Here is a 22,932-nt window from a genome sequence, read left to right on the forward strand (position 1 = left end):
CGCGCCCCCCTCCCCCAGGGGACACTGAAGGTACGGAATGTTTACTGCCTGTTTCCAAACTACAAAAACAAATGTAATCCTTTTTTTCTTTTTTAACGTTTATAATTTAATCTGTTTATCCCCAAAACGTTCTGAAGAAGACACTAAAACTGAAATTTCCTGTGCACCAAAAATAACTTTACAGAATTTAAAATAAGGTACTCATTTTTTAAGAAACAGAACAGGTAGGTTCTATAAGAGCTGATGAACATCAGCCAGTTTGTTACACTTCCCTTGTCTTCCTCCCCATTAAGCCACTGCTGCAGCCTGACCCTTCTTCATCTGAAAGGAAGGCAGTGGGAGTGAGACAGTGCACGGGCCATGCAGTGAGAAGGCCTGAGTTCTAGATCCGTTTCTTCCATGAACTGGTTCCGTGGGGACAAGTCACTTCTTCCCCTTTGGGCCCCGCCAGGCTGTTTGTTTAAACAAAAGAGCTGAACAAATTCTTAATTTCTGAAGTCTTCCACCTTAAAGATCTGTGATCCTTTCATTCCACCCATTGTTCTACTCCTAATGCCTTGATGCAGTGCTTGCCATCATTCCTAGCCTAGTTCCCCAGCCTCAAAATCGTCTTTTTCCCTCTTAATTTTTCTTTCTTATGCTAAAATGAAGCCAATCCTAAAACCATGAGGAGAGCAGAGTAAAAAAAGCACACTGTCTCTGAAGCCCTAAGGGCACCAGGTTCAAGAGACTGCCACGAACTAATCGTCTCTGTCAAACAGTGATGTTATTAACGACCTCACTGAGGACTAAAAGAATGTATAGTAAAGCGTCTACTACAGTGCCTGACATGCTGGAGATGCTCAACAACAATCAGCATCCTTCCCAGGATCAAAAGCCTCAGTTTCCTACTGTCTAGAGCACGGATGACCACCCAGCTAGCTGCACAGGTGACAGGCAGAAGATTTGTAAAACTAGAAGCAGAAATTGGGTTAAACGTTCTCACCAGGCTCCCGTGTGCCTGCAAAGTGTCTGCTCGTAGCCCGCCAATATGCTTCTGGGTAAAGCAGTCTCAGCCAGGAGCCCCTCCTGAACTCTCCAAATCAAATGGTGCGGCCTCCCCAGGCCAAAAATCCCCGGGGTCAAGAGGAAATGAAAACTTGACACAATTCTTCGAAAAGATAAAGATTCCCTGGATTTTACTTAAAATCAATCTCCTCTGCCTGTCATTCATGTGAAAAGATGCCAGTCCCATTTCTTTGCACTTAAATCTATGGACGGTACAGCTGATGGTGAGGTACCACCAAGCATCGTTTAATTTGATTTTTCAATTACAGACAATTACAAGGTGTGACAAAAGAAACAAAGAATAAGATTCCTCACAAAATGAGGATACAATGAACAACATAGTTATACAAATACTTGCAGAAAAAGCAACGGCTTTCTCCTTGATTGCAAAACTGGGTCAAAACTGGAATGAGCAACTAGGGGAGTGATGGGGACTTGCAAAGAGAAGCTCATTTCTTAAAGTGATTTAAGTACACTTACTTAATAATGTGGGATTATGTCCCCAAATCGGGAATAATAACAATCTTCACTTTCACACACTAGTCAATCATATAACCGAGTTACAGGCTAATTAAGGGCGACCAATCACGTGTGTGGAAGTCTGGGAACCTAAGAAATCTTGTGAAGAAACCGGTTTTTCTCAAGTGCCACCTTCTCCCCCCAAGTGACTTCAGCCCGAGCAACTGCTGCAAAAGCATGTTAATTAAAAGGATATAACATAATTTAGGGAAAATGCTTTCAGAAGGCTTAGCTTCATTAAGAATTATGCAAATTCAAGTCTCTATTTTAAAAACACAAGCCCACTAATCTGAGATCTGTGAGATCTGCGCACTTCTGGGATTGGGCCAAGCTGCTCTCTACCTGACCCCCGAAATGCACTATTCAATGAATCTGACCAAAATTCTTCAGGTGAGCTGCCATTTTCCTGCAGAGCAATTATTTCACAAGCACTGGTGTTTCTGGTTAATCTCTTTTAAAATTGCAGTTAAAGTCGGTTTTATTCCCCATGGTCTTTGCTCACATCCCCATCCAAATAGGCCTGATTTTCTCCACCCAGACTTGAGATCTGTGATCAGAGCCAGTCGCTTAGATGGAACCCTTTCTCCTTAACAGATGCCTCCACTCCTCCCATTTCTGTCCCACCGTGTCCCCTGTCCCTCTGCACAGCACCCTCGGTATCACTGCAATCCCTTTTCCCCTCTACTTTTCCCTCATTCCTGACCTTGCCTGTGACCAGTACTTTCCTTGCCCAGACCTGGTCCCAGCTTCATCCTTCAATTCCAGGCCTCTTCAGCTTTGAATCCCAACCTGGCCTCTTGCTTCTAACCTCCTCGGTCCAACCCCCACCTGGCCTTATTAACGTCAGTCCCCCCAACCCAGACCTTACTGCACGTAGCCCCCTCCCCCGCCTGCCTTATATCAATTCCTCTCCTCCCTGGCCCCTACCAGCCCCTCTTCATTTTTTAGACCCTGTCCAATCTCCCCTCTTTCCGGCCCTTGGCTAAAACCCCAACCCCATTCCTAACCCCAGCAGTCCTCCTCTGCCCCTAGCAAAGGCCACTACTCTGGCTGGCCCATCCCACTTCTTCTCAGACCCTGAACCTGGTGCCTCCCCTACTCCTTCGCTAAAAGCCGGTGCCACGAAATCGCCGCCCCCAGCCCGGCCTACGAGTATCCCATTTCTGACCCCTAACACACGCGCCCTCCCCATCACACACTCCAGGCTAGCGCGTCGATCCTCCCGCATCGCAGATGCACGCCTTGGACCCTCCTTCCCATCCCCGGCCGGCCGGTCGGCCCTGCGGCGTGCAGAGCCCGAAGCCCACGAGACCCCCTCCCCACCCTGCCGCGCAGCCCTGCCCCGCGTCCCTTAAGGCCCATTCAGCCCCTCCCGGAGGGGTCCCTCTCCCCACTTGACCCCGGCCCGGTGACCTCCGCCCCCGCCGGGCCCGGGACTCCATTCTCTCCGTTTCCGAGCCAACCCCCGCCCCAAACGCCCTCCGCACTCGCAGCCCAGTGGGGTGTGTCCCCCGTGCCCGCGGAACTCCAGCCGCTGGCCTCTCCCGCGGGGTCACGGTCGCCCTCCTCACCTCGGCGTCCACCACCTCGTGGTAGGCGGGCGGGGGGTCGAAGCCGCCGCCACCCCCGGTGCTCCCACCGCGGGAGGGGCCGCCGCCGCCGCCGTCGCCGTCGCCCCGCGAGCCCCCGCCGGGCCCGGGGCTGGGGCCGCCGCCGCTGTCCATGGGCTCGTAGCCGCCGTAGTCGAGGCCCGGCCGCTCGTTGGTGAGCAGCGCCACGGCCTCGTTGATGTCGTTCTTGGCCAGGCGCAGGGCCTTGCGGATGGTGGCGGGGTCCGAGAAGCCCATGCACAGCAGCGTGGTCATGTGCTGCTCCTCCTCCGATTCCATGGCTCGGGCCTCCGAGCCGCGCCGGCCGGCGAGCAGCGAAGCTGCGGCTCCCCGGCCTGGCGGGCCGCGCGGCGCTGCTTCCGCGCCGCTCCCGCGCCCGAGCGGGCCCCTGCGCTGCCCGCCTGCGCGCTCCGCTGCCGCCCGGCCAGGCTGGGCGCGGGCGTGGACGCCGGGAGCCGAGCGAGGGCGGTGGGGCGCTCAGGCGCGGCGGCGGCCCGGCCCAGCCCTGCGCGCCGCCATGTTGGCCTCCTCCTCCGCCTGCGCCTCCGCCTCCGCCTCCTCCGGCCCGCGGGGCCGCGCCTCCGCTCCCGGAAGCGGCCCGGGCCGCCCCAGGTTCGCCGAGGACGGGCGCGGGTGTTGGGGGGGCGGGGGCTTTTTTTTTTTTTTTTTTAAATTTAGACAGCAAAGGGAGGGGCCGCGCCGCGGAGCGTCTCTGGGGTGAAAGGGCCGCGCAGACACCCGGGCGCAGGCGAGGGAGGGTCCTTGGCCGTCGCCACCGCCCGCCTATTTCTCCGGCAACAGGTTCCCGCGGGAGCGGGACGGGTGGAGGCGAGGTGCCCTTCGCTGCGCGGAACGTCCCCGAAGTCCCCCCGAGCCGTCCGTGCGGCCCAGCCCCGACGGCGGTCCCCTCGCACCCCGAAGCTGCTCAGAGCCCCCGCTGGACTCCTCTCCCGGCCTCGCTCGCCCCCGCGCGCCCGAGACGCACCCCGTCCCGGGTGGGATTCATTCGGCCGCGGCTGCACTTCGCCGCCAGCCCGGCCTGAAACGCGCGCCGCAGTCCCAAAAGAAATGCGCCCCGAACCACGGAAATTGGCCCGCCGCGCTGCCTGAAATACACCCCAACGCCCACCTCAATTCATGCCCACACCGGGCACATCGGTCCACCGGGGCCGAAAATCACCCCCACGCAACCCGACCCAGATCCCTCCGGCTCTCCCTGAAACTACCCCAACCTTGCTGAAATGGATTCCCAGCCCTCGCTGAGGGTTCCTATCGTCACTGGCCACCTGCCCCTCACCAAACCCCACCGTATTCCACCAAACTCTTAACACTGAAATCCCCTGGGCGTCTGAAACGTATTTTTACGAACTCAGAATCCCAGCGCTAACGAAAACCTCCGAAAACCTCAGACTGCCTCACATGGCCAGCCACAGACTCATTCGAACTCCTTGGACCTGTGCTCCCCTCCTGATGCTGACCCACCTACTCACACTACTGTATCTCTTGGCTCAGGATTCTGTTTCTGCCTTTTGAAGGAGAACCCTGCCCTCTCTGTTTTTCTGCCCTTTACGGGAGGACCCCACAGCTGTTCGTTTCTCCCTTTAAGCACTCATTCCTCTTCCCTTTGAGGCCTATTTGCCTTGCTTTCTCTTTCCACCTTTAACATTAGCCCCCAGGGGCTGCGTCTTTAGTTTCCTTGACTCCACTATCCAAGCCTTGGCCCTTGCTCCTTTCCCCCTTCAGTTTCCTGTAATTCATGCTTCTAGGTTCTTTCCCCGCCGTCTCCCAAGATCCTGATGTCTTTTCTTTACCTCACTACGTATTTGTTAACTCAGCTTATCTCCTAATGCCCTCACCCTCGTTTCTTCCAGAACCCTGAAGTCCACTAACCTTTCTCATCCCATCAAACCCCTCCCTGTGACAACCCAGCACTTACTGAAATCTCCACCTGTCCCAAATCTTAAATTAGGGTCGGTACCCAGAAAATTCTCTGCACTCTGTTAGCACCTCTTCCCCTGGACCACAGAACCCTTCTTGCCTATTACTTGCTACCTATATTTTTAAACACCAACAATTTGATTTCCAGGGTGAGTTCATCGCTGTTTACATTTAAATGAACTGACTGCATTTGTTGTACTGATTAAAGGTTGTATTATGGGACAAAGGCTAGGCCTTATCCCCAAAGGAAGTAAAGTCAATTTGTGAATGGAAATAAAACAAATCCTTCTTCTTACATTTCTTAAACAACAACAACAATAACAACAACAAAAGAACCTACCAGGGAAGAATGCCTGGAACTGAATCAGGTTCCAGGGTATATATTGAAATAAAATTTTACTAAGTGGCATTAACTTTCAAGTACCTCAATGGTGCTTAAATATGTGTGGTATATGAGGACCAAAAGTAATGTAAACGAAACCAAGTAGCCGATCATGAAGCATATGCCAAGATACTTCATTTATTCAACAAATATGTGCTATTTATCAGGCACCAGGTACTGTTCTTGGCACTGGTGATGCAGGGCTAAACAAAGCTGACAAAACTTGATGATGGAAAAGTGATGGCATTCATTTTCGCCCGGGGTCTGCCGAGTTAATTCGGTGACCAAATTAAGAAACGGATTACGAGGGGGGAATAAGTAACAGGTAAAGGGAAAAATTGTTTGCCACTGAGATTTGAGACAGAACCCAAGAGGTAATGAGACTGAGCCGGCCAATTCAGATGGCACATAAAAAGACTCATCAACAGTGGCAGGTTTATAGAACATGACAGAGGGAGCTGTGCCGAGCTGAGAAGAGGAAGCAGAGAAGGAAGCAGAGAAAAACAAAGTCTGTGATAAAAACTGGAAAGGAGCCACAAAAGGCTACAAAAAACAAGGAAGGCCATTTTTGAACCGGATCCTGGAGTAGCTGAAAAGCCAGAATGTCATTTGAGGATGCAAATAGTTGTAATCACACTTTTTTGCATGTAAGAAAGCAAGTGAGGCCTTAAACCCTATCGAATTGGGATAATAGGGGAGGGGCCCGTGGTGTGAGTAGTCATGCTTTCACTCACATTTTAATTTTTATTGCAGTAAAATCTTGAAAATGTGACAAGGACTAAGAAATTTTAAATAACATTCAGTTCACATTTATCCTTCTCTAGAATCTTCTAGAAGAAAAAAAAAAAATAGCCAGGTCTTGAAGAGAGGTATGATGAACTGTGTGGAAGACAAAATATGAGGGCTTTCTAATATTAACAGGTAATTTTAAAAATATTTAGTGAGGGTTTATTTTGAACCAGGCTGAGGACTAGAGAGACAACTCTCGGTGTCTAGGGAGCAAGACTAGAGAACAGGACACAGTTCCTGCCCTTTTAGAACTTGCTGTCTTTAAAGGGAGACAGACAATAAAGGAGTAATCATAAAGAGTGATAGGTGCTTTGATAGGGAATTTCAAGATGTAAGGGGCAAATTTCTTGCCATCTATGGGGGTAAAATTACCGAGCATAGGAAATCTGGAAAATTTTCCGGAGGGTATTTAAACTATAATCTGCCAGGAAGTAGGAAAGCCAGGAAAATGAATATGAGATGAAAAGAGAGCGATCCAAAGACTACAACAGTATGTGCAAAGGCCCTGGAGTGAGCAAGGGGAAAGCAACTGAGAAGAATTAAAAGCCAGCGGAATATGGCTGGAGTTCTAGAGAGGTAATAGTGGGAAGGGAATCTGGGAATGTGGCCAAACACCAGATCTGAGAGGACTACTTAAACTTGATAAGGAGTTTGCACTTCATTCTAAGGGAATGGGAAGCCACTTAAATATTTATGTGAAGGAGAGAGGTGCTGTTATTTAAATTTTAGGTAGAGTGCTGTGTGACGGATGATCTAAAAGGGAGAAAGGGTAAAGGTAGAGAATTGAGTTGATTGATTAACTTGGTTGCTGATTAATCGGCAAGCCCATTAAAGGGAAAAGCAGTGCCAGATGACGGGCTTACCTCTCTGTACTTCCTTTCTCTTTGCGATTGGGCCCTTCAAGTTCTCCCTTGGAAGCTTTCAGTGCCTTCAAGCAGATATTCTATTCTGCCCAGCTTGTCTAGTTGGTGTCAGTAAGAGGGATGATCTTAAATAAGCAAATCTGTCATAACTGGAAGCAGAAATCCCATAGAAGAGAAGAAGATGGAGAAAATTCCTTCAAGGCAGTGGGTAAAAGGAGCAGACCTTGACAGAGGGAGATTTTCCAAGACTAGGAGGAAGTTAGTATTTTGGATATTCGATGAGGAGGAAGAGCCTTGCCTTGCTAGCTTACAGTGCCCCAGGAAGTAGAAAGAGCTCAAAGAGAAATGACGGCCTGAGTCCAAGATTTGCAGCCTCTACAAAATCCCCCAGTCTCTAGCAGGGCAGGGAATCAACAGAATCACCTTCTTTCAAAAGACCTTAGCCTATGCAGGCTTAGACTGTGATCCCTTCCGTGTTAATGAGTATAGACCATAGGCCAGAGGACTCCTTCCGATGATGCTGTAGATGCACAAGCCTGTACAATTTGCATAAATCCCCCCTGCAGTAGGAGAGGGAACCCTAATTATGACTATTATTCAACGTCTCAATACACTGGCAAGGGGGCATTGAGTGAGCTTTAATTTGTTTCTGAAAAAATAAAATGACATTAAAAAATTTTTTAAATATTTATTTTGAGAGAGAGAGGGGCAGAGAAAGAGAGGGAGATACAGAATCCGAAGCAGGCTCCAGGCTCTGAGCTGTCAGCACAGAGCCCAACACAGAGCACGAACCCAAGAACTGTGAGATCATGACCTGAGCTAAATTCAGATGCTTAACAGACTGAGCCACCCAGGTGCCCCAATTTTTTTTAAATATTTACTTATTTTTGACAGAGAGAGAGACAGAGAGACAGAGAGAGCATGAGCAGGGAGGGACAGAGAGAAGAGGGACACACAGAATCCGAAGCAGGCTCCAAGCTCTGAGCTGTCAGCACAGAGCCTGATGCAGGGCTCAAACTCACAGACTGTGAGATCCATAACCTGAGCCAAAGTCAGATGCTTAACCAACTGAGCCACCCAGGTGCCCCTGAAATGACATTTAATGTCCCACATTTTGATGGAAGCAAATTCATTCCCATTGTATATGTTTAAAAACCAATGAAAACAGCCACCAGAAAAATTGGCATTAATGGCTACACCATGAATACTCTACTTGGGCATGGATTTTTTTCTTTTCTTTCTTTTTTTAATATGTAACAGCTTTCTCGAGAGGTAATTCACATGCCATACAGTTCACCCATTTAAAGTGTACAAGTCAATTTTAGAACAGTTTTCATTACCTAAGAAGGAAACCTCATACCCTTTAGTTATATCTCTTCTGTATTCTCATTCCCCCCAGTGCTAAGCAACCACTAATCTACTTTCTGTCTGTATGGGTTTGCCTGTTCTAGAAACTTCATGTATATGGAATCTTACAATATGTGATCTTTTTTGTCTGGCTTCTTTTACTTAGTACACTGTTTTCAACCTTTATCCATGTTCTATAGCATGTGTCAGTATTTCATTCCATATTCTGGCTGAGTAATATTTCATTATAGATATACCATATTTTGTTTATCCATTCATAATGGGCATTTGAGTTGTTTTTACTATTTGGGTATTATGAATGCTGCTGCTATCACTGTTTATATGAATGTTCTTGTGTGGACATGTTTTCATTGCTTCTTGGTCATTTGGTTTTTGTTTTTTAATTTTTTTAATCTTTATTTTTGAGAGAGAGAGAGACAGGGTGCGAGCAGGGAGGAACAGAGAGAAAGAGGGAGACACAGAATTCAAAGCAGGCTCCAGGCTCCGAACTGTCAGCACAGAGCCCGACATGGTGCTTGAACCCATGAACTGCGAGATCATGACCTGAGCTGAAGTCAGATGCTCAACCAACTGAGCCACCCAGGCATCCCGCTTCTTGGTCATTTGTATATCTTCTATTCAAGTCCTCTGCCTTTTTTTTGAATTGGGTTATTCATCTTTTTATTATTATGTTGTAAGACGTTTGTATTCTAGATCCAAGTTCTTTACTAGGTATATTATTTGTAACTATTTTCTAATATTCTGTGGCTTATCTTTTCACTTTTTTGCTAGTGTCCTTTGAAGTACATAAGCTCTTAGATTTGATGAAGTACAATCTATTTATTTTCTTTATTGCTTGTACTTTTGTTGCTTGTACTTTTGGTGGCATATCCACGAAATCGCTGCCAAATTTCCTGTCATAAAATGTTTTTGCCTGTGTTTTCTCCTGAGAGTTTTATAGTAGATCTTTGATCATTTTGAGTTCATTTTCGTATATGGTGTGAAGTAAAGGTCTAATTCTATTCATTTGTATTTGGCTATCTAATTGTCCCAATATTATTTATCGAAAAGATTATTCTTTCCCCATTGAATGGTCTTGCACACTTGTCAAACATCAATTAAACATGGACACATAGGTTATTTCTGGAATCTCAATTCTATCCTATTGATCTATATGTCAATCTTTATGCCTATAGCACATTGTCTTAATTAAAGTTTCTTTGTGGTCAATTTTTTAGTTTTTATTTTTTAGAGGAGAGGGGAGGGGCAGACCCTGGGATCCTGACCTGAGCCAAATTCAAGAGTCCAACCAACGGAGCCACCCAGGCGCCCCTAACTTTGCTCTTTTTCATGATTATTTTGGCCATTCTGAGTTCCTGGCAATTATATGTGAATTTCAGAATCAGTTTTCCAACTCCTATAAGGAAGTCAGCTGGGATTCTCATAGGGATTCCACTGAGTCGGTAAGCAGATTTGGGGACTGTTACCATCTTGGCAATATTAAGTCCTCTAACCCATGAACATGTTACTTTTTTCATTTCTTTTAGTAGGTGTTTTGTGCTCTTCAGAGTACGTCTTGTACTTCTTTTGCTCAATTTATTCCTACTTTACTCTTTTGGATGCTACGGCACATGGAGTTGTTTTCGTAATTTGGATTGTTTGATTGCAAATGTATAGAAATACAGTTGCATTTTATAAATTAATCTTCTAACCTACAACCTTGCCCAACTTGTTTATTAATTCTAATAGTTTTTTTTAGTGGATTTCTTAGGTCATGTTATCTGTGAATAAAGATAGTTTTGCTTCTTTCTTTCCAATCTGGATGCCTTTTGTTTATTTTCTTGTCTAATTGCCCTGGCCAGGACCTCCAGTACAGTGTTGAACAGAGATGCAGATAGCAGTCATGGTTGTTTCGTTCCTGATCTTAGGAGGAAAGCATCTAATCCTTCCGTTAACAATGACGTTTGCTTTGGGGTTTTCATATATGGCTTTTATTATTTTGAGATAGTTTTCTCCTATTCCTATTAAGAATGACCAATGTGGTTTATGTTTTTTATTCTACTGATATTGTGTATTGCATTCATTGATTTTTCATATGTAAAACCAATCTTGCATTCTGGGATAAATCCCACTTGGTCATGGTGCACAATACTTCATATATGTTACTGGATTCAATCTGCTAATACTGTATTTTGTTTAAAAACACAGTAATAATATTGCTGGGGGAAAGAGAGCGATTGCTTTTATTTTTATTTTTTTTAACCATGAAAATAGAGTAACCTATTAACTAAAATGATACAAAAATAATGCAGACCCAATTTTGTATTTATAAAAGCAGATTTAAAAAGGATGAAATACTGTTTTTGCACTCAAATGCCTTCATGTAAAACTCACATAGATAGCTTTCCCCCCCAGAATTATCTCAAGATATATTCTAAGACTCGCAAACCTTTTGATACTATTATTATTATTTTATTTTAAATTTTTATTTTAATCCTGATTAGTTAACAAATAGTGTTCTATTAGTTCCAGGTGTGCAATGTGGTGATTCAACACTTCCATACATTACGCGGTGTTCATCATGACAAGTACACTCCTTAGGTGAGGGGATGGGTTAAATAGGTGATGGGGATTGAGGAAAGCAATTACTTTTAGAGGGATGCGATTCTGATTATTTAATGTAAAAAAAAATCAGTATGAAAAATGGAGAACGCTAGAAGAAGGAAGAGGAAAACATAATTTTTAAGTCCAAGGTTCCTCCCACCCTTTACTAAAGACTGTATGTTGCCAAATGGGGAGTCATTTAAAAGTTAATGTGGTATTTTCCTTCACTTAAGAAGATGATGTGACAGGCCTGATGGTAGTCCAACATTAGATTTTGTTTTTTTTACCAGCAGCCGGAGTGAATTTTCCCTGGCGCCCCGTGACTCATGGGCAGAACTATCCCCTGGGCGTGCAGATTCCTTCCCTTCCCTCCTCTTTGGAAGGCCTTTCCCTTGTAGCAGGTGAGTTACAAATCCAAGCATCCACAGCATAAATATATGCTATTAGATTGTCAAGTGGAGAGGAGGCACGCAAGGTAAGGCCAAGGTGTTGACTGCCAAACCGAGGAGTTTTCTTTAATTTGTTAGGCAGTGGGCAGCCATTCAACGTTTTGAGTCAGGGAATGAGGTGGTTGAATGTGCTTTCTGGAGATTAAAATGGTATTAATGTGTCAGACACAAGAGATTAAATAAGCAGGTGTGGGGGGGTTGGAGAATGAAAAGAAGCATATGCAGAAGTAGAGTAGATTCTTCAGGACTTGGCGATTGGATTTGATGATCCAGGAAAAGGAAAAACTTCTAGACTTGAAGGCTAGGTAATCTGAAGTCAGAGTTTGAGCCAAAAGGGAAGATGATGACTTTGGCCTTACATGAGCTGACATTTCACTAGGAAAGTTTGCGTGCAGACTTCCCCAATCATATCACACGTGTACATTGGAAACAAAACAGTTTAAGCGGATAAACATTTACAAGGAAAGGATACTGGGGATATTTAATTTGGAAAGTGAAACGACTTTACAAAAAGAGAAAGATGAAAGGACCCATTTATTTCTCTGATGACCTAGTGCCTGGCCTTTAACTCCACACACTCACCTACACATGGCACTATGTGCCCGCTGAAGAAAGCAAAAAGCATTTTAGGAGAAGCACACACGCCCATCTTTACCCACTGCTCTTCATTTTCATCTCCTTGCTCCTGGGTAGCTGGTTCCGTATCTCGTTTCACAAACTGAGCCCTGTACACGGAGGGCCAGGAGAGACCGACGCAAGAGGCAGACCACTCCATCACTCCATGTTAGTAGGTGGCAGTTTTAATAGGCAGGCAAACTTACTTAAATGAGGCTGGTCTTGGGTGGCCATAAGACAAATGCATCTCTGCGCCTGCCTGCTAAATCTTAAAAGTCTATGTAGAGGCATTAACAGGGTTCAGTAATGTACACTGTTCAGATGGTCTCAGTACCACATTGTTATCTCAAGGCTCTGATGGGATAGCTTCTAGCATGGCGAAGGCAAATGAAATGCCCATTCTAAGGACAGGGAAGGTGGGTGAGAGGCCTCTGATGGCCCAAGTTCAGCTTGGGTCAACTGGCAGTCACGTCTTCTTGACGACCTTCACGGCACCATATTCGAGCCTTCCATATTGCTTTTAATCTGCTTGTTGCCTCCTGTCTACAGTAACATGTGACTTCCCTCCCTGCCTATTGGGTACCTCTTTCCCTGGGCTCGGATTTCAGCAATCTCAGTTTCCAGGAAAAGATTTCCTCTGCTAGTCTGGCCCTCAGAACCCTCCTGCTCAGGCTGACCTCAGGGTCTCTGCCAGAAGGTAGAGATTTGGACACTTTGTCTTCATTGTATCAGCAGGTTTCATTTCTCCAAAGTTGCATTTTATGTCATACATTGTATGACTATATTGTAACAGGCTGCAATTCTCTGACTGACTGAAAATTGCAGTAAGGGATATATTTACCTTAACAGCAACGTTGAAACTCGGTTGTCGAGAATACAGTGAAGGACTCCTCTATCTTTAGCTAGAAAATCAAGATTTGAGGCTTTTAGTTCCCTCTGAAACCAGGAGGACCCGGCTCTCAGACTTCAGCTGGATTCCAGCACGATTTAGAGGTCTGTTTCATTTCCCCAATGTTGACTCACCAGGCTGGATTAATTTTCCAGGGTGTTGTGCTAATTATAGGCCAGTGGAGCTAATGGGCTGAATGAAAATGGCTACAAGTGAAAAAGTAGCAGAGCACTCCGGGTTCTGCTAGGATGCGGAGCTATTTATAACTTCACAATTGCATGGTTACTATTAATTAGTGAGTATTGCAGTGACCCTCAATTTTCAAAGGCGTCTCCCATCATTTTCGAGTTAATCTCTCCCATCCCTCACGGCGTTTGTTTTATATCAAGGGTGGAGCTGACGAATTACTCGCCTGAAGTCATGTCTGTGGGAAAGCCAGGATTAATACTTTAAACGTTAGGAATAGCAATAAAAATAATATATTCGTGGAGTGCTTTGCAGTTTTCGAAAGGTTTTCTCTTTGGCATCTCATTGATACTTACCAGCATCCCTAGGAACACTACGGGTTCCTGTTGGTTAGTTGATGGTCACAGAAGAGAAGAGGGTTTGGTTCACAGCTGTCTTGATCACATTTCAACTGAATAAGAACGGAAAGAACCCAATGCTTTTCAGGACTCGGAGTCTGAATCGTGACGATCTTTGCTCTCTGCCTCTTGCTGAAGGGTTTTCTTGGCCTTTGAGGACCCACAAGGGAAAATTGTGTCATTTTAACCTTTTGTTTTATGAGGCCCCATAAAACAATATACAAACCCATAGAATCCAGTACTATTAGAAATTTCAATTTAAGAGGGGTGAGAAAATCCAGAGATTGCTATGCTAGAACGTTGGCATAAGATCCCCCTCCCAAAATGGAGCTGGTTCTGGTGACGGCTGTGAGCCCTCATTGCATTTCCCTGTTTCAGCTCACTTCTCCCCACTCAACCGCCTGGGCCATTGTTGACCTTCCTAGGCCCAGAGTGTCCACTGCCCCCTGCATTCAATCCTCTCAGAACCTTTTATAATCCCACGAGCAGAGGCCTGCGTAATTGAATGGGTTCTTGGATGTCGTGCAGTCTATTATCATCACCTTACTGGTGACCGAAACGGAGACTCAGGGAAAGCAAGTGACTTTCCAAGGCTCATGGCTGGTAATCATCAGAACGGGGGATGAAAAGCTGCTGGACTTCTGCTTCAGTAGAAAAAGGACTGGATGACCGTCAGGTTGTCCCCGAAGCAGTGTTTGTGACAGCACAACTCCTGAATTGGCCACAGAGGCCGCGGTTCCCAAAACGTGTTCACAGATGCTTCTTGACGTAGGGCCCTGTGGTCATGTGACTTTGCCCAAGCTGGGAATTCAAGAGGCAACATAGAAGACTGGAGACTCTGGAAAGTCCCTTGGGAAAGAGTTTTGTTTAAGCAAGACTTTATCAAATTATTTAGTCATTTTTTTCAACTCAGAGAAAACCTAGTAACAGCCTGTGTAATTAGAGTCCCTTGGCACACACTGAAGAACAAATAAAAGGTACCTGTTGAGATGGGACAGTCACAAGCCGGGTGAAAGCTCACTGGCAGTTTCTTCGCTACGTGCTACTTTAATTTCACCACACCTGAGGTGTAGACATTATTAGCTCTACTCACGGATGAGCTCCAGACTCTGGTTGCATGGGACAGATTTGAATGCAAATTTGCTTCGGTGAAGAGGGGCGTCTTTTGCTTCATGCCACTGAGAAGCTTGGAGCCTTGAAACCAGCAAGTTCTCTTTCTCGTACCTCTGCTTCCGTCTGTTTGCCAGGTCTGTTCATTCCTTTTACAGACTGATGTCCTCGCGAGAAAGGACACAGGCCTATGCACAGCTTAGGTCTATGTGCAGCCAGAGAGGAAAGGATCCCACGGCCCCCTGCCTGCCCAGCCAGTGCCACTTAGCAAAATCTTAGAAAGGAACTCAACTGGCCAGTGGGGGTCATGTGCCCCTCTGCTGTCCATCTCCATAGCTGGGAAAGGGGTATTATGGTGGGTTTTGCTGTCTGACTCCAAAATCTCTGTGTGTGTGTGTGTGTGTGTGTGTGTAACTTGTTTCAATAAGATACAATCTGCACTCCTAAGGAAGGAATAGTCTGGTAGGAAAGATACACACCCCTATAGTAACAATGGTAAAAGGTGTAAGAAACAGAGACATTCAGAAGATGGAGAGACCATGTCAAGATTATATTATAATCTCCAGCCTAAAGTTCCTAAGTCTTTGGGCATTATGGGCACTTTTGAAGATCTGATGAACCCCTTGAACTCTTTTTCCCCAACACACACACACACACAGACACACACACGCACGCACACAGATTTTTGTATCCATTTTTAACATGCCTTTGAAAGATTTATGGACTTCTACAAGCTGATCCTTGGTTCTCCAAGGAACTTAAGACTTTGAGTTAATACTGCTTTGAAAATATACTTACGTAGAAGAACCAGTTCAAAAGACCTGCCCTTGCTGTAGAATGATGGTATTGCCAGCAGTGAGCTGAGCAACCTCAGATCTGGCTTTCAGTACTAGGAAGGCAGGCCCAGGAAACCCAAGTTAGATCCATGTAGAAACAGGAAACGCTCAGGAAATAATGTATTCCTTGGAACAAACTTTAGGACACGCCGATAAACAATGAAATGGTACTTGACCAAATGGGGCAATCGCAAGCAGGTGGGAGATATTCTTAAGAGTTACCACTGCTATTTTTAAAGTTTTTATTTGTATTTATTTTGAGAGAGATATAGAGCAAGCAGGGGAGGGGCAGGGAGAGAGGGACACAGAATCCCAAGCAGGCTCCGAGCTGTCAGCATAGAGCCCGATGTGGGGCTCAAACCCACGAACTGTGAGATCGTGACCTGAGCCGAAATGAAGAGTTGGACGTTTAACCACGTTGGACATTTAACCAGAGTTGGATGATTGAGCCATGCAGGTGCCCCCCCCACCTCTATTTTTAATATAAATAATAGAATCAGAACCATCTAGCTTGACGTCATTTTAAAGTAAAAAGAAGCATGGAAAGGGTAAAGAGATTTACTCAAGGACAGACAACTGAAGAATGTCTATGTATGGCTTAACCAAGCAAGGCTCGGACTGATGCTCTTGTCCAACGCTCTCTTCGTTCTGTGGCACCACACAGAGGCAAGCAAATGAATTGCAAATAGTAGCCTTCAGGAAATGTAACACTCACCCCATTTCATTATACCTCGTTTTTAACTGTTTTCTCTAGTAAACTGAAGACTCTATGGGAGTAGGACCTCCGTCTGCTCCTTTGCTACGTTCCCAGGACGTCATGGCCAGTGGACACTCAGTACACGTCCCTCCTCTGAATGACTGCAGAACGGCTGGCTGGCAGGAATTCCACTCCTCCAGTGGGAATGAATGCATCCAACGATGTTTAAGTATCTCCTGGTGTGGCAGCTGTCACCCCAGCCCCGCCTTTCTCCCTTGGAACTTTGTGCAATTTCCCAGGGCTCCTGACTCATGTCAGGGAGGCCTCCACCTTCCATACATTTGGAAGGCCCAGGGACTGCTAACCACTGGGTGACTGGCTGATTGAGCCCCGGAAGCCCCGTGCTCTCCCACGTTTCCTTCTTGGTTCTCATTGGGAGAATTCCAGACCCCTGGGAACCAGAGGCCTCTGGTGTGCCTAGGAGAGGACCAGCCACCCCATAGCAATCAGTTCTTCCTCTTCAGTAGCTGCCACCACCCAGCCCCAAGGGAGTTAAACCTGTTCTTTATCTCCTTGAAACCCAGGCCAACTTTGATAAAAGGGAAAATCTTTCCTGGCGTTTGTTAATCAAAACAAATGTCCTTACTCGCTCGGTAGAATGTAGGCGTGGATGCTATGCCACGTCTATCAACAGGTAGTTTGTGTCTAATTTATCCAAAGGAAATGTCTGTGATGCGCTTTTGTTAAAAAATTTTCTTAATGTTTATTTCTTTTTGAGAGAGAGAGAGAGTGCGAGTGTCGGAAGGGCAGAGAGCGAGGGAGACACAGAATCCGAAGCAGGCTCCAGGCTCTGAGCGGTCAGCACAGAGCCCAACGCGGGGTTCGAACTCACAGACCACGAGATCATGACCTGAGCCGAAGTCAGACGCTTAACCGACTGAGCCGCCCAGATGCCCCTGATGTGCTTTTAATTTACTGAAGAGGGATAAGTGTTCAAACCTTTGCAAACTTACACTGAAATTAAGTTTTTAAGGTCCACATAGCTGCAGCTCTCTCAAATCATCCTTTAAGACACACTTCCTTGGGGCACCTCAGTGGCTCAGTCAGTTAAGCATCCAGCTCTTGATTTCGGCTCAGGTCACCATCTCACAGTCATGGGATTGAGCCCCATGCCCATCATGAAGCCTGCTTAAGACTCTCTCTCCCCCTCTCTCCCCCTACCTTGCTGACATGCACCCACGCACACATATTGTCTCTCTCTCAAACGAAAACAAAAAACCCCACCCTTCCTTTAAAGTGTGACTAGCCATGATAAATTATACATTTTTATAAATGTCATCTCTCCTAGTGTTGTGAAACTTAAAGAAGATGAAAACCACCCAAGACTATCCCTGTTATATCAGTTGCCTTTAATTCCTATACGGGCTGGTGATAGTTTTGGCTATAAGTAGCAGAAAACTTAACATAAGCACTTAAAGGAATAAGTTCTTTCTCCCTTATACAACACCAGGTCTGATGGAATATGCAGGTTTGGTTTTAGTCTGGGAGTCCAGTGAACCCACAGCCAGTGGCTCTTCAATTCTCTTGGCCTTTTCCTCAGGCATATTGCCTCATGGTTCCAAAATGGCTGCTGCAGCTCCAGACATCATATTCATATCTGAGATAGGTAGGAAGGGTAAAACACTCATGTAGTCATTATACTAGAAAAGCAAAAAGCTTTTCCAGACCACTATCCACCCCCCAGCAGTGTCATGTCTCACTGGCCACTCAACCTCACTGGAAGTTGGGAAAATGAATGCTTAACTTTTCCAGACTTCCTAGTTGAAGTAGACAGGGGACAGGTGGTCTGTCAGTGGTTCTTCCACCATCCATCTTGAAGTGTTGCCACACCGAAGCTTTCAGCGTGCCTGTTAGCTGTTCTGCAGAGCTGGAGAAGAGGGTTGAGGGAAACAGCCTCAGTAGCAAAATTCAACTTTGCCTTCTCCCCTGTGTCTAAAGACTCAGCATAGTGGGATCCCATCTGGGACATATATGGGTCTATTAAGCTGCACCGTGGGGTGTGGGAGTTGGCTCCTAGGTGTCATGAGAGCCAATTTCTAAATTTTTAGGAACGTTTTGAGCCAGCTGATCCATACAGTCGTTAAAGTTGAATTATATGAACTTCTTTTTTTTTTTAATTTTTTTTTTTTTTAACATTTATTTATTTTTGAGACAGAGAGAGACAGAGCATGAACGGGGGAGGGTCAGAGAGAGAGGGAGACACAGAATCCGAAACAGGCTCCAGGCTCTGAGCGGTCAGCACAGAGCCTGACGTGGGGCTTGAACTCACGGATGGGACCGTGAGATCATGACCTGAGCCAAAGTCGGACGCTCAACCGACTGAGCCACCCAGGCGCCCCGAATTATATGAACTTCTAATTCAATAAATTTTATTGAAAAAGGCAATACTCAAAGAAAAAAAGCCCCCATCACTTCCTAATATGTTACTACTAACTATGCTTTTTGACGTCGCATGTGCTGTGTCTGTATGGTGTTTAACAAAGGTACTACTATGCATTTCTTCCCATCTCTGTGTTTAGTGACAGCATGTTGGTAGCTCTGAATTGGCCATGGTGGGAGTATTTGCACCACAGATCCCAGCAAATGTTACAACTCTGTTTTGTTTTTGCTTTGAAGGAGTCCACTGTTGGACATTTGTCGGTACACCATTATGCACAGTCCTAGAAAACGATAATTTGGAGATTGGATGTATGTACATTTGAGGTAAATAGGTAGGCATTTCAAAACAATTTTCAGAGCCCTGCCAGAGATAAAACACTCAGAGATAGTGCCCTGGTGATTTTTTTTTTTTTTATTTATTTTTTTCCTGGTGTTTTAAACCAACAAAGAATGCATTCTATAGATTGCTTTAAAAAATTTTTTTTAATGTTTATTTTTAAGAGAGAGAGAGACAGAGAGAAAGAGCACAAGCAGGGGAGGGGCAGAGAGAGAGGGAGACACAGAATGTGAAGCAGGCTCCAGGCTCTGAGCTGTCAGCACAGAGCCCGATGCAGGGCTTGAACTCACGAACCGTGAGATCATGACCCGAGCCGAAGTCAGATGCTTAACTGACTGAGCCACCCAGGCTTCAACAGATCGCTTACTTTTTTCAGGAATGCAAAGTATCTTTTCTTCAGCTCCTAGTACTTAAGAGTCTTCCTCAAACAATACTGTTTTTCTTCATAGTCACTATCATCATTAATAAACATCCACTGCTTACCTATTATGGGTTAGATTCTAAGTTTGACTAAGCACTATTGAATATGGTCTTTATTCTCAAGGAGCTTAGACTACACCGGAATATGGGCAGAAAAAAATAAATGAAAGTAGTCTATTCCAAACATCCCATACTTTGTCTTCACAGCACGTATCTTGATTTGTAGCTCTCTCTCTCTCTTTACAGTGTATATGCACACACATATACATATACACACAAACATAATGTGTACACATATATGCTTGTGTGAACCTTTATTTAATGCTAGACTATAAATTCCATTGCATCCCTTTTGGTCACAGCTGTGTCCCAGTATCTACAAAGTGCCTGGAAGATAGAAAGTGCTCAATGAATGTTTACTGACTGCATAAGTGAATTGATTAAGTGCAATGAGTAGCGTGGACAATAAAATCTGTACGAGCTGACAGGAAGGAACAATTCCCAGCTGACTGGAATGGTTAGGAAAGCTTGAGGTGGTTCCAAGATTTGAATGACATCTTGAGGGCAGGGTAGGGCATAAACAAGGTACATGGCACGTTGAACACAAGGACTTGTATGGCCGGAATGGAAAGTTTCTTTCTTCTTGCTGAAGTTGGAGCAAACTCATTGGAGCTGGTGGGTTAGGGTCACCAGGGTTATATTCAATCAGATTGTAGTGTTCCTTGGACCCAGGGAAGGCAAACATAGTTTCAGAAGCAAATGCAGATTAAGGTTGAGGGAGAAGCTCAAGGTTGAGAGAAAATAACAACATTTAACTAGTTTACTAACTGCCAGTCATGCCCTTCTATCCATTCTCCACCAAGAAACCAGAGCAATCTTTTAAAAGTATAAATCAACCAATATCTCTCAGGAACTTAGGTATAAAAATACCCAACAAGATGTTAGCATAGTGAATCTGGCAATATGTAAAAGATTTTTTTAATTAAGTTTTATTTTTATTTTAGAGACAGAGCATGAGTTGGGAGGAGGGGCAGAGGGAGAGGGAGAGAGAGAATCTTAAGCAGACTCCACACCCAGCATGGAGCTCAATGTGGGGCTCAATCTCATGACCCTGGGATCATGACCTGAGAGAAAATCAAGAGTCTGATGCTCAACTGAGCCACCCAGGTGCCTCAATGTGCAACAAAATTATATACTACAACCAAAAAGGTTGTTTATTCCAGGTATGCAAGACTGGTTTGTATTTGAAGATCAATCAATGCAATCCATCATATTAACAGGCTAAAGAAGAAAATCCACATGATCATATCAATAGAGGCAGAAAAGGCATTTGACAAAAATTCAATACCCATTCATGAAAACTTTCAAGAAATAGAAATGGAAGGAAACTTCTCAACCTGATAAAGAGCACCTACAAAAGAAATTCTACAAGCAACATTATACTTAATGGTGAAAAACTAAATGCTTTCTCCCTGAGATTAGGAAAAAGGTAAGAATGCTCACTCTTACCACTTTCAGCATAGTACTAGAAATCCTCGCCAGCACAATAAGGCAGGAAAAAGAAAGAAAAGACATACAGATTGGAAAGGAAGAAATAAAATTGTCTTGATTTGCAGACAACATGATTGTCTATCATGTAGACAAACCCAAGGAATCAATGGGGAGTGGGGAAAAAGCCCACAAAACCTCCAAAGGAAACAAAACAAATCTCAGAACAAATAAGTTCAGCACGGCATCAGATTACAAAATGAACACACATAAAATTCTATACACCAACAAGGAAGATGCGGAAGTTGAAATTAAAACCACAATACTATTTACAACAGCCCCTCAGCAAATGAAATACTTATTTATATCTAAATATAAATCTAACAAAGCATGTACAGGATCTGTATGCTAAACGTGATAAGATATAGATGAAAGAAATCAAAGAAGGTAAGTTTCCTTTATTATTCATTTACTGAAACTCAACATAGTGAAGATGTTAGTTCTCCTCCAATTGATCTACAGGCTTAATGAAATTCCTGTCAAAGGCCTAGCAAGAGTTTTTAGAGATTAGAGAAGCTTATTTTAAAATTTATTTGTCAAGGCAAAGGACCTAGAACAGCTAAAACTGTCTAGAAAGGAGGAGTAACTTGGGAGGAATCACTCCCAAGTTAAGTTTACTATATAGCTGCAGTAATCAGGACAGTATGGCACTGGCAGACGGACACACAGATCAATGGCATAGAATAGAGGACCCAGAATTAGACCTAGACATACGCCCAGCTGACTTTTTACAAAGTTGCAAAAGCAATTCAATGAAGAAAGGATAGCTTTTGCAAAAAATGGTGCCAGTACAACTGGGCATACATAGGCAAAAAATAAATAGAATCAAATAAGGTAAGAAATAAAAATGTGACTTAATCTTCACAGAATTAGCTAAAACTAGGACCAAGATTTAAATGTAAACCTAAAACCACAAAGCTTTTAGGTAAAACAGAAAATCTTCAAGATTTAGGATGAAGTAAAGATTGCTTAGATTTGACACCAATGGCACAATCCCAAAAAAAGGAAAAAATGATGAACTGGATGTCATCAAAATTAAATATTTTTGCTCTGTGAAGACTTTGTTTAAAAGACGAAAAGATAAGGCGCACCTGGGTGGCTCATTCGATTAAGGGTACAACTTTGGCTCAGGCCATGATCTCGCGGTTTATGGGTTTGAGCTCTGCGTCAGGCTCTGAGCTGTCAGAGCCTGGAGCCTGCTTCGGATTCTGTGTCTCCCTCTCTCTCTGCCCCTCCCCTGCTTGCACTCTGTCTCTCTCTTTATCTCTCGCTAAAAAATTAATATTAAAAAAAATTTTTTTTAAGATGAAAATATAAGCCACAGATCAGAGAAAATATTCACAAATCACCTATCTGGCAAAGGGCTTCTCTCTAGAATATACAAAGATCACTCAAAATTCAACAGTAAAGTTCAAGAAACAATGCAATCAGAAAATGGGCAAAAAAACATGTTGAGACACTATTGAAACACAAAGGACAAGTAATGACAGAAAAAGGTGTTCAATATCATTAGCCATTAGGTAAATGGAAACTAAATCCACAAATAATAAACTCACATACCATACAATGCAGAAATTGCACCCTTGGGCATTTATTCCAGAGAAATGAAAACTTATGCTCATGTGGAAGCCTGCACACAAATGGTCGTATCATTCATAATAGCTAAAACCTGGAAAGAACCCAGATGTCCTCCAATGGGTAGTACATACCTACCATAGAACATGACTCCATAGTAAGGAGGAATGAACTCTTGACATGGGCAACAAGTTGGATGATCTCAAGGGAATTATACCCTGTGCAAGAAGCAATTTCGAAAGATTACATACTGTACGATTCCACTTATGTAATATTCTTGAAATGTTGTAATTATAGAGATGGAAAACAGATTAGTGATTGCCAGGGTTAGTGC

At 44.5% G+C, this 22,932-nt stretch overlaps 1 protein-coding gene and 1 long non-coding RNA gene across 7 annotated transcripts in view; one reads left to right on the forward strand and one right to left on the reverse strand.

The window, feature by feature from the left end:
- USP24 (ubiquitin specific peptidase 24) overlaps window positions 1–3,455 on the reverse strand; it is a 140,233-nt gene extending 136,778 nt beyond the window's left edge. For all 3 annotated transcript variants that reach the window (XM_053214110.1, XM_027059086.2, XM_053214109.1), the window contains exon 1: window positions 3,138–3,455. In XM_053214110.1, coding sequence (XP_053070085.1) covers window positions 3,138–3,455 — 318 coding nt within the window. The remainder of the gene's footprint in view (window positions 1–3,137) is intronic.
- A 45-nt stretch (window positions 3,456–3,500) lies between these two features.
- LOC106975066 (uncharacterized) overlaps window positions 3,501–22,932 on the forward strand; it is a 50,038-nt gene continuing 30,606 nt past the window's right edge. For all 4 annotated transcript variants that reach the window (XR_008294892.1, XR_008294895.1, XR_008294894.1 and 1 more), the window contains exons 1-2: window positions 3,501–3,788; window positions 11,390–11,500. This is a non-coding gene — a long non-coding RNA (uncharacterized LOC106975066). The remainder of the gene's footprint in view (window positions 3,789–11,389; window positions 11,501–22,932) is intronic.

The sequence above is a fragment of the Acinonyx jubatus genome, chromosome C1 (assembly GCF_027475565.1).
Source record: "Acinonyx jubatus isolate Ajub_Pintada_27869175 chromosome C1, VMU_Ajub_asm_v1.0, whole genome shotgun sequence".
Lineage (NCBI taxonomy): Eukaryota > Metazoa > Chordata > Mammalia > Carnivora > Felidae > Acinonyx > Acinonyx jubatus.